This window comes from Balaenoptera borealis, assembly GCF_965194805.1.
Source record: "Balaenoptera borealis genome assembly, chromosome: 10".
NCBI classification, from domain to species: Eukaryota; Metazoa; Chordata; class Mammalia; order Artiodactyla; family Balaenopteridae; genus Balaenoptera; species Balaenoptera borealis.
Window position 1 is genome coordinate 102,956,349 of NC_138874.1, and position 11,718 is coordinate 102,968,066.

The following is an 11,718-nucleotide window of genomic DNA, read 5'->3' on the forward strand; positions in this document are numbered from 1 at the left end:
CATGTGGGTCAGGTCCCGAAGACGGAGGAGAGTTTCACTGAGTGGCTAATCCCTTCCCGGCTAAAAGGACACTGATAAGGAATGAGCCTGAAAATTGCTCCTAGAACTTCTTTCTAAATAAGCCCTTGCTGTTATTAGAACAGGAATCTACCCTTTAGAAACTCACTTCTCAGGGATCTCTTATCTTGGTTGTGACTTGCTGAGTTGTTGCTTACTCTCTTTCGGCCTCAGTGGATCTGTCTCTCAAATGGAAGCGAATAATCCTGCATTTCAGAGAGTGGCTCCGGGCTTTGGAGACACGTTCACACAAAGGTCCTTGAGAAACAAACTCCTCACATGTCCGACGGCATTCTCTTTCCCACCAAGGCTGCCGTTCTCCACTCTCAACAGGAAATTGGTTTTATTTATAAGAATCACAATCCTAAACTGGAGTCTGTTGGGCTGCCCACATTCCCTCCCTCATTTTCCTCCCCTCCTCAAGACACATCCTCCCTCCAGAGATTCCTGAGCAACCACAGAGCAAGTAGCATTGAAGAGTGCTCGGAAAACCTGACGGACTAACACTGGAGGTTGTTTTCTAGAAGGGGAAACTGAGGCCTGGAGAGCTCAGCATCTCGCCTGACCAAGCAGATCCCTTGGGACTCCCGGTTCCCAAGCTGCTGCCTCTTGCTTGCACCCTGACTGTTCTCCCTTCCATTTCAGCCTGGGCTCTGGGCAGACCTGCCATCCTCCCTTGGCTTGGGGAAAGTCTCCCTTCTCTGGATGACAGAAGTCTTTAGAGAAACATTTCCCATCATTAAAGGGATTTGGAAGAAAACTGGCACAGCTTCCTCAGCTTTGAAGCTCCTTGGCCCCTCCCGGCCCTTTAATGGTCCTTGGAACCAGCCCAGCTCCCAGAGCTCCCACCCCTTCAGAAGAGGGGAAGGGCCCAGAGCAGAATTCCCTCACCCCTCCTGGCCTTTCAGCACCAAAGGTGACCTCTCAGTATTTGTTTCAGACCATTTCATTGCCAAGGCATCAAGGGCTCCCACACAAAGAGCTTCAAAGTCAGGAGGGCTTGGGGTCAAGTACAACCATGAGCAAACCCTGAGCTTAGGATTCGGAAGCATCACATTGGAGGCTGTTTTTCAGTAGCTTCCCCACAGCCTTCTAAAGCCCATAATAGCTTCAGGTGAATTACATTAGATTTCTGTAGGTACCACAAGATTTGGTTAAACCACATCACGTGAGTATGGAGGGGGTATCCGTTTCAGTCCACACTTGCTCTTAGTTTTCCAGGTGAGGAAAGTGTTATATAATTATCTTTTTTCAATGGTTCTCATTGTTGGCTACACAGGAGAATCACCTAAAAAACACAACGCCTAAACCGAACCCTTAGACCAATTAAATCAGAATGTCTTGGGTGGGGTCTATGCATCCATATTTTTTAAAGCTCCCTGGATGTTTCCCACATGTGCCTAAAGTTAAGACCCTCTGCTTTAAGTAGAACTTCAACTGGGAAAACTTGAGCTCCTAGACATGAAAAAACAACATATTCAGATGATTCTTCTGAAGGTGAAAGGAATATTATCAATCTGTTTATCTCTTTTAATTAGTTTTCCTTTTTTGGACCTTCCCTGACCACAGATCTCATGATTCTCACATAAGCGTTCAAGTATTTTTACTGGCTTGACTCTTCACAGCTCATCTCTACCATCCAGTACCCTAGAACCAAGTGCCCTCTCCCGGGAATCAGGTGATACGATTCAGAAACCAAAGAACACAGGAAAAGAATGATACACTTTCAGCCAATTACTGTGATCCAAATTAAAGTGACTATCTCAACCTTGCATGTTTGGATCCAAGTGTGATGCAATTTCAGGAAGCTTTCGCATGGCCTTCCAAGTGCGATACCACAGATAGGAGGTCAGTCACATTTGGCCCTGGACACACTCACCAGCTGGAAGAGCAGTAGGAACCAGAATCGTTGACTACGTGGTGTGAGTTCAGCCAGTGGGCTTATGCACAGTGATACAAGGATGCCCTTATGAGATTCATAAATATGTAAACACCCAAGGATGGGAACCGTCTCAACGTACCCCGCAGGGCTTAGCACAGCTTAGACAACACCAAAGAGATTCACGTACAAGATACAGCAATTCTAGCATCACTTTCTAGGACAACTCTTATAAAAGCTCCACCTCTCTGGGGAAGACACCCTCACCTACCGCCTCCACCACCACCTTGTTTTTGCTTAAGAGAATCATGGCTGTCTCCAGAATGGCTTAGAAGCGATGAGGAGAAAGCCTGGAAACGTTTCTGCATTACACACAGGGTGATATGCCAACCACTCTTCACCTCCAGACATCTCTTTACCTCTTACAGAACAATGGAAAGTCAGCCCAGAGCCTAAAAATGATAGGCTGGTTTTGGAGATGCACAATATGTGACATGCAGGCTGGGGAACGTGGAAAACAATTTCTCCTACGTGGACTGATTTGTGAGATTTACAAATGAGAGAAAACATTTTGAGAATCTGGAGATGGTGATGAGGCATTCAACCTATGTGGGAGGAGAGAGAGCTCAAAACTGGGAATTTAGAAACACAGAAGGAGACATTTAAACAACAAATTTTAAAAGTGTCACAAACAATTCTTTACAATTTTTACCTATGTTCTGAGAGCCCAAGTATATCTTGCTCTTCCATTTAATTTTGTTGTTAAAACCACCATACCTAGTCATTCCATAATTATTCAATCTTACCAAAAAAACAAACAAAAAAACCCCTCACTCTCTGACAAGCAAGAGGAGACTACAGATACTAGTTAGAGTTGCACTGGTTAATTGAAGATTGGATCCAACATGCTTAGTTTGGCACAGATCAACTTTTCAAGTCAATGACTGTTCAAAGCACAACTCAGCTTCTCTAGTGAATGGGGAATTCTACATCCCTGGTGAGGCGGGGGATCCCCAGATTCCTCGGCTTAAAGGTCTAGTAAACATATTAGTAGCATTCACCAGTGAAACCTGGAGATTTTTCTCCATAGTCAAACACTAAAAGATGAGCTGGATTAGCCTTTGCAATCCAGATAATTCTCAGATGTATTCGCTTATCACTCGCTGTGCTTGATTTACTGCAAAATGAGGAGGCAGATACATGTGTTACCAAAAACATAAACACTCTGAACTGGAAACTAAATTTCCTTCAGTTGGCAAAAACCTCTTAGAGATCTTTGAGGGTGGGAGGATGTTAAACCCCCAAGAGGAAAAGATAAGTAAGGAGACTTTCTCAGGTTAAGGGCCAAGTCAAAAGCTATTAATACAAAAACCTTCTGATAATAACTGGGCATTTGGAAAGATGACACAAAATGTAATCATTTGCCCTAACTCAGAAAGATTAATATACTGATTTGAGAAAGTAGTTTACAACCAGGACCTTAAATCAGCAGCTAACACAATTCAGGAAGGGCAGACTCTGAGCTGGAAGTGGCCCTCAGGGAGGCGACTCAAGTCTCGAATTCCCTGTGAGGGTCCCTCCCAAAGGGCGGGGGGCCCCAGCGGGGTAGGGAGCGGCCAACTGCCATTTTAGAAGGAGAGGGCCTGTGGCTTCCTCAAGTGTTCTGAGACTACCGAAAGACGCATTCAGGCACAAAACTGATGTGATCTCAGCAGAATCTGAGACAAAAAAACCACCCGGTTAGAAATGTGAGAGAGGCTCCAGGGAGGGTTCACAGAAAACAAAAAAAGAAAGGTTGCCAACTAATTTAACTCCGTCTCCCCAGCTGGCTTCTGTGCTCCTGGCAAAGACCCTTCCTTTACACGTGAAGCCCTGCCCAAGATTTAGTTCTTTCACCCTCACCTGTAACCAGGTGACCCAGATAAGGAAAAAAAAAAAAAAAAAAGAAAAATCAAAATACACAACTAGTTTAGGGAACCAAAGCTGAGCCCTAAAAGTTAGTTCAGAAATGAGAAACCACTGGAGTGAGATTCCTTGGGAATCTGAGCGGTCTCCTTTATTACTCTCTCCCAGGGGAAAATAAATATAGAAACAGTATTTCCTTTTGCAGGTTTGGCAGAGACGAGTCCAGGACGAGAAAGTGCAAGAAGCTTTCCCAAAGGAAAGGAGTTGGAGGGGGGGTCCCGGGGGGTCCCCGCAGCGTCATGCTTAAGGGGCAGCTCCTTAACCTTTTCCAAACGATGTGCAATCCGAGGCTTCTAGACTCCAGCCCCGGCGCTCTAAGCACGGGAGCGAGTCGGGCACAACCAGCACACCAGCGTTTGGCCGAGATCCCCGGCCCAGGCCAACCCCAAAACTTGCCCAGCTGCTTACGAGCGAAGCCCTTGGGCTGAGACGCGCTCCACCTGCGGGGCACCCCGCTCTGCCCCCAATCCCTGCACCTCGCTCTTGCTTGGGGGTAAAGCAGCGGAGAAGGGCTCGGAGAGAGACAGTTTACCGGAGCAGCTGAACGACTGCGATGGCCCGACCAAGCCCGGAAGAAAGCTGCGCGCCCACCCTCAACTTACGCCCAAGCGCATCCCCTCGCAGGCTTTCTCCGGGTTTGCAAGAAGCCCTCCACTCCGGCTGGCGCCCGCTCGAGAAGCCCCAACTACCTGCCCCTTTGCCACCCAAGCAGCCCCGCACTGTTCCGACCTCACTCGGGAACTCCTCGGCCTCGCTCCATCTTTCCGGGGCGACCGGGGCTTAGAGGGTGGGTCTCCAAGCGCACCCCGGGTCCTCCAACAGGTGAGAAGCCTCGCCACGCCGACCCCGGCCCTCCGCGCCCGGGAGGATCAAAGCGCCCGGGCCGCAGCCGCCACCTAGGAGTCCGCTCTACCAGCCCGCGGCGCCGCTGTGGCCCGGGTCTTCGGCCCAGATCCGGGCTGGGCGGGGGCAGCCGGCCTGGCTCACCTGAGCCCCGGCGGGACGCGAGGCACACCTGGTGACGCCTCTAGCTATCCCCGGCCTTGCTTTCCGGCGTGGCGCGGGGCGAGTTAGGTGCTGGGGGCGCGCCGGCCCCGGACCCGCGTCCTCACCTTTGAACCGCTCCATCTGGGCCGCGGCGTGCGCTCCTCGCGGCTCGGCTCCGGCGCTGCGCTCTCTGCGCTCGGCTCCGCGCCCAGGGCTGCCGCGCTGGCCCCTCCCCGTGAGGTCACGCTCGCGGCGGGACCTCCCGGCGCGGCTGCCGCGCCCGGGGCCCTCGGACCCGGTCCTCTCCCGGCGCGCCGGCCCCGCCGGGGAACTCCGCGGCCGGCCCTGGCGGACCTAAAGCGCTCAAGTCCGTGCGCGCCCCGGGCCCCACTCCCGCGGCCGCGGCCGCCTGGCAGCTGCTTCACGTCCCGGCCCCGGGATGGTGGGAGGGAGACCGAGACGTGCCCAAACCCTGGGGGAGGCCCCGGGGAGGGGCGGGCTCGGGCGGGCCTACGAGAGCCGTTCTTCCAGCCGCCGGGCTGCGAACCCACTGCCGGGAGCGCGAGACTGAGGTCTCAGTCGGAAGGCAGAGAGGTGCCTAGAGCGCCCCCCGCTTGACCCCCGGGCCCGCGCGCTTTCGCCTTTGGCATTTCTCGAGGGGGGACGTGGGGAGAGCGCTGGGGGCAACCGAGCCCGCCCCCAGTTCTTTGGGAATCGCTCCCACTCTCTCGCAGTCTCTCTGGGCAGCCGATGGCACACACATCTACTTGCTGTCTTTTACCCCAGCCCAGGTTCCCTGGGCGGCTTGTGCCAGGCTCTTCTGAGAAGGACTAGGATTTCTAGAGCCGCCTAGATGAATCCTGGAGCTCTGGGTTTCTGGGCTGGCGCAGCGCCAACCGCCCTGGAGGGGTACCATCTCTTCCATAGGGAGCTCAATCATGGCTCTAACTGCACCTGGCACCACCGCTGCCACCAAGGTCCACACTTCCGTTCTTTACATTTTTTTGTTGTTGTTTTTTTGGGGTTTTTTTTGCCATCGATCCCTCCACTCTCTCACGCCCTCTCAACACGCCCATGTCCTCCCCACCTGCCCCCAAAGAAGATCCATGTTTTCCTTTAAACTTGCATTTTCACTTTAAAATCTCAATCACAGTTTTTGCTGAACGCCTGGTTTTTCAACACGTCTCCCCCAACTTCCTTGAAGGAACACTTAAGGATGATTTGTTGTTGCTGTTTTCTAAAAGACATCCTAATTCTTCCTTGGAACAGCAGAGTTAGCTCTGATGTTTGCAGACCTTCTGTCCCAGCAGTCTTAGAAATGTTTTTCTCAGTTCCATTAGCAGCTAACATCCAAGGAGCCATCCTCACAAACCAGGCATGATGCTAAGGGCTGTACATGCACAGCCTTTAATTTTCCCAATAACCCTGTGAATTATTTCATGTAGTTGAAGAAACTGAGGCTTACAGAGGTTAAACAACTTGCCCAAAGTCACACAGCTAAAAGAGAACACAGCAGGCATTAAGCTCACGTGGTCTGCTTCCAGATGTTTATTCACAAAACTTTCCTGGAGCTCATAGAAAGTGCCAGGCTGTCTGTCACTGTCTTGGGGAGCACGCAGACAAGTGAACAATGATGGCCCAGCCAGGTAGGGGCTCTGATTAGACCCAAGCACAAGGGATCCTGGAAGCCCAGTGGAGGGCCCTGATCCAGCCTGGAAAAGCCTCCTAAGCCTTCTAGAAGAGGGGATGGCTGAGCTGAGTCTTAAAAGATGAGTTAGAGCTAGGGTGATGACAGGAAAGGCAAAGTGACTGCAGCCTTCCAGGCAGAAAGGACAGTGGGGACAGTGGCAAAGAGGCCACACCAAGGCTCTGTGCCTGAGCACAGGGCGTGAGGGAGATGGAAGGGCCAAGGTGGACGCTGCGGTTTCCAGCAACTTAGATGACCAGGTGGTGAGTGTCCCCTGTCAGTCAGTCCTCAGATATTTATTACCTGAGCCCCTGTCAGGTGCCAGGTGCTACCAGGCACTGCAGAGCGTGTGAGTCAGGTGGCCGAGGGACTGCTGCTAGGAGTGTGGGGTGGGACGACAAGCTGAGCATCCCTGAGTCAGACGCAGAGAAGTGTTAGCAGGTTGGGGTGTTGGGGGCAGAATGTGAAGGGCCCCCAGCATCTCCAGGGGGCTTAGAGTCCTGGATCTGAGCCTTCAAACTCACCCCCGTACATTATTTCAATTCTCGCAGCCACTCTTCCAGGTGGGCCCGGCTCACGGGGGTTCAAAAAATAGGAAAAGTGAAGGTTGCAGCAAGAATGCAAGCATCTCAGGGGACCAGGGGACAGGAAATAGTGTTCAGGGGGCCTTGGGAAGCTGGGACAGGGAACCGGGTCGGGACGGAGGGTGCTCTTGCTTTTTTGTGTTCTCCCTCGTCCCTCCCTTTCCCCATCTTGCAAATGGCCAGGCCTGGTGCCCACCCTCCCATGTACAGTGTCCATCACTGGGTCCCGGGTTTCCTTTCAAGTTCTCAAGAAGAATCTGATTGTGCAGCTCGTGGTTTTGAAACCAGCCTCAAGTCTGGTGGTTGGTCACTCTGGGGCAGATTTCAGCTCCAGCTGTCAGCTGGGGCCAGCGGGGAGAGGTTACATGGTCCAGCCCCACTCAGCAGGGCCTTTGTTCCAGCTGACCCTCCCAGAGGGGTGAGAGCAGGGTTGGCTCTGACTGAGGTCACTAAGTATAAAAGGTAGGATTAAACTATCTCCATCCTATGAATGAGAGGAGTTAGGGCCTTACCGAAGTCACTAAGTTAGGTAATCTCTCTTTCAGAACTCGGACTCAAAACTCAGGTTTCCTGATTCCAAACCCTGTGCTGTGTCACACCCCTGAGTTCCGGCTTTCCCGGGGCTCTAACTGGACAGGGCTTTACCCCAGCCGGTCCTCTGGTAGCTGTCTCTGTCAGCACTTCCTGTAACCGCAGCCCCTCTCTGCAGGCTGGGGAGGGGGAGGCTCGATATCCCTATCATGCCTATTCCCTCTCCCCTTTCCCCCACCTGGCTCCAGCCTGTTAATGACCTCTTCCTAAATCCTCTCTAGTTTATCACGGAAACTTGGCAAATCCCAGAGCCTCTAGACAAACAGAAATCAATCGGAAATGTATGCAGAGTGAATTGAAAATGGGACTTCACTGCCCTTTGCAAGAATGAAACCGAAACACTACTTCAAACCATCAGTAGGAATCAGGCCTCTGGAAAGCTCAGTACTGTGTCCCCCTCTCTCCAAGTCCTGGGTGCGGTTTAACCCTGTGTCTTTAGTCACTTTGCAACTTCCACAAAGGAGCCACTCACATTCAAATTATAATTCATTGAGTTTCTGGCCTCTGGGATCAGACGAGCTGGTTTCCAGCACCTTCTCAACCTTCTGAGGGCTATGACCGACCCCACCCCATACCATAGGATCCCAAATGGGCTGTTCTGTTGCAGGCAGTCCTAAAACCAAACTGAGTACCCCCAGCCTGGAGTGTAGGTGGTGGGTGGGTGTGGGGTGGAGGTGCACCGGGCCCTCTGGGTGTGCAGGTGAAAGTGTCGGCGACACAGATGACTGAAGGGCTGCTTCTCCCTTAATTCCTAAACCAATTCTCGGCACCAGACAGCTTTCTTCAACCGCAAAGGGGTTGAGGCAATTGCCAGCTGAGGCAATGAAGAGGGGAGCCCAGTTTTACAAAATTTATCCTGTTTGGTTCTCACAACCATCCAGGCAGCAGATACTATTTCCCCTTATTTCACACATGGAGAACCTAAGTAACTTGCCCAAGGTCACCGCTGCGCAGGACCCAAGCCAGTCCCATTTGAACACCATCTCTGACCCAACTACCTAGGAGTATAAATGCTGGATCATATGGTACTTCTGTGTTTAACTTTTTGAGGAACCACCAAAATATTTTCCCCAGTGGCTCCACCATTTTACATTCGCACCAGCAATGCACAAGTGTTCCAATTTCTCCACCTCCTCACCAACACTTATTTTCCATTTTTTAAAATTACTCCCATCCTAGTGGGTTTCTTTATTATTTTAAGTCTCTGAAGTCAACATGGCATGAAGTTAACATTTCTTAAATCTGAGTCGTTGCTACAAGAGTGTATTTTATATTATACAGTGAGGGCCACTGGCTGGAGTCCAACCCTCTCGTAGTTTTACATTTGAGGAAACCAAGGCCTGGAATCTTGAAGTAGGAAGTGTTCATTCAATATTCAGGTGATTGAGCCTCTCAGCCAGCATGTTTGAAATACTCCAGAATTTAAAAACAAAAAGCAAACAAAAAAACCAATAAATATTTGGCCTAAAGAAAGCAAGCAAATCTAGGCTGAGAGGGAGTAGATAGAGGCGAGGAGAGTGGGGCGGTCAGAGGAGGGGGATCCCTGGGTGCCCCTCTGGTTGGACTCTGTGCCAGAGCCCACAGTGGGTGGCTTGATAGGGAAAAGCAGGAAGTGCCAGCACCACTCCCTGGTCTCCTGGTGCCCTTACCTCCATAGCAGGGCTGGCACAGCAGAGGGATACAGGCCTACAAACCGGGGAGAATGTGAGCTTTTAGCTGTACCTCTAGGAAATTTTCAGCTTAGAAAAAACACTCCCAGTCTATTCTGGTCAATATTCCTATAATGATTTGATTTCTATAAAGGGGTTATTTATGTTTATAAATTTCCTTAAAATATTCCTATCAGGTAGAGTAAATGAAAGGTGACTCTCCAAAGATCTACGTAATTGAAGATCAAAGAATCCAAGAATGTTCCTTTGGAAGTAGTTGGACACGGGACCCCTTATTTCATACCAGAGAGGCCTGTGATTCCAGGAGCATGTCTGCTTGCCCAGGTCATGCTGTGGGTCAAGGGCTCATGGCCCAGGGCCCATGGCTCCTCTGGGCCTCCCTTCTGTGGCCTGAGTGTCCTGGGCCCTCCTTGGTCCCTAGGACCGTAGATGGGCAGGGCTGCTGGGTTTCCTGACTCCGTGTACAAAGGTCACATTCTGTTCTCACAGCTCTGCGGTGCCAGCTGGGCCGCACACTTCTTCTCAACTCTGGAAAAGCACACTGGAGGTTTTCATAAACGACTCCCACACCATCCCCATTCTGATGTGCCACCCCCCACTCTCCAGAGAGATCAAGGATTGACTCTCCTTCATCACCTTTCTCCCTTTCCTCCTGAAGTCACACATCCACTCCTAGCTAACAGGTAAGATTCTCAAACGCTCAGCTGGGTCTTCTCTCCAGTAAATTGGGACTGTGGGAGTGAAAGGACACATTCTCCAGTCATCTTCCCACCAAATCGGAGGCTCTGAAACTCGGTGGACACATGCATCCTCGCTCTGTCTTTTCCTCTCTCCGTGTTGTCGCTCCTAGCACTTGCCCAGCCCATCTCTAGGCCCTTTGCCTCCCATTTCCTGCCTTGATTCCCAGTCCATCGATGCAGAACATTTCACAGCTGTTTGGAAACTTGGAATCAATAGCGAATCCAACCATGTGACCTGACGCTCGGGATGCAGGAACCCAGAGAGGTGCCAGCACCAACCCAAGGGGGCCAGCAGCTGGCAGGTGGCACCAGAGCCCAGACACGGTATCCAGCAAGAGCTCTTTTTCCAGCTGTTTCTGCTCAGGGCTTGGCTGCCCTTTCTCCCTGGGTAGTCCTAATCCTGTGTCATCCTGGATCATACAGTAGCCCTGACATTTGCCTGAATTCTGGTGCCTGGGCAGTTGTCAGGATCTTGATCTTGGATTCACTTCCTTGATTGTTTTTGCTGACTCTTCCCGTGGTTGCTAAGATCATCCTTTCTCAGATGAGGCTCAGACAGAAATGCAGCTGGACCAGAACTGGCAGCCCCGCAGGTTCCTCAGAGTCCCCAGATAAGGCCACCTTGCAGAGGAATCGTTCATTTGTGCCTGGGAGCAGAGAGTACTTCCTGCTTCCTTTCCTGAACTCCCTTCCCCTGCAGAGTCCCAGCTGTCCTTCCAAACCCAGCCCAGAGGCTTTTCTCCTCCATCCAGTCTTCCCAGAATGTTTTGAAAGGACTGAAGGATTGAAAGGATTCTTGAACTCCTGTAACACTTCCCCCACCCACCCCAAGATCCATTTCTCATTTAATAACAGAAAAAAATGACCATCTTTTTAGGTCTTAGTCTCTCCAAATAGCCTATGGGATCCTGTGAGCAGGAACTCAGTATAGGCCCCTAGGTAGCCCGCCAGTCAGGACTGGCAAGTCTTGGGTGCCTGGGATTTATAGATTGGTTGTGGGCCCACAGACCCTGCTACAAGCCCACAGCCGCTCACGCAGAGGCAGCTACCTCTCTGCAGTCAGTGCTTCCCCAGCTCTGCGCTGCCAACAGGCTTAGCTCCCCAAGGCCTCTTGGGGCTGCCTGGGCCCCATACCAGGCCAGAACAGCTCAGTCTGTTAATGCTTCTCCATCTAGCAAGGCTGAGCTTCTTCAGACTCTCGTTGCTGGGTTTCAGAATCCACTCTCTCCCGGTTGACATGCCAGGTGACTCTTCTTCCCACTCCTTGGTGTACACTTTTTGGATCCCTTTCCAATGGTTGGATGAATGGAGTGGAATTTTAAGTCTTTTCCCCCAAAGTCACTGATTGGGGTAAGGGATAGCAATGGGAAGTCATCACTTAGAGGTTGGCTCAATCTTGCGGAAACAAGATTCCATTAGTATTTAAGGCAAAGTGGGCCGGCACTGATGCAGCTTCTGCCAAGCAGCCCCAGGGCAGGCAGGAGTGGGGCGGAAGGCCGTCCAGAGGGCAGGGGCACATCTCTGTGACCCTGATCCAAGAGCCTTCCCCAGCAGGTCC

General features: G+C 51.5%; 1 protein-coding gene across 13 annotated transcripts in view; it reads right to left on the reverse strand.

The window, feature by feature from the left end:
* Positions 1-5,339, reverse strand: part of AFAP1L2 (actin filament associated protein 1 like 2) — a 96,966-nt gene extending 91,627 nt beyond the window's left edge. For 3 of the 13 annotated variants that reach the window (XM_082407801.1, XM_082407797.1, XM_082407793.1), the window contains exon 1: positions 5,014-5,339. In XM_082407801.1, coding sequence (XP_082263927.1) covers positions 5,014-5,029 — 16 coding nt within the window. In that variant the 5' untranslated portion in view covers positions 5,030-5,339. Of the gene's footprint in view, positions 1-4,630; positions 4,830-4,888; positions 4,908-5,013 lie in introns of those variants that run through there. The other 10 variants (XM_082407794.1, XM_082407788.1, XM_082407800.1 and 7 more) reach the window with 6 other exon arrangements.
* Between the last annotated feature and the right edge of the window lie 6,379 nt (positions 5,340-11,718).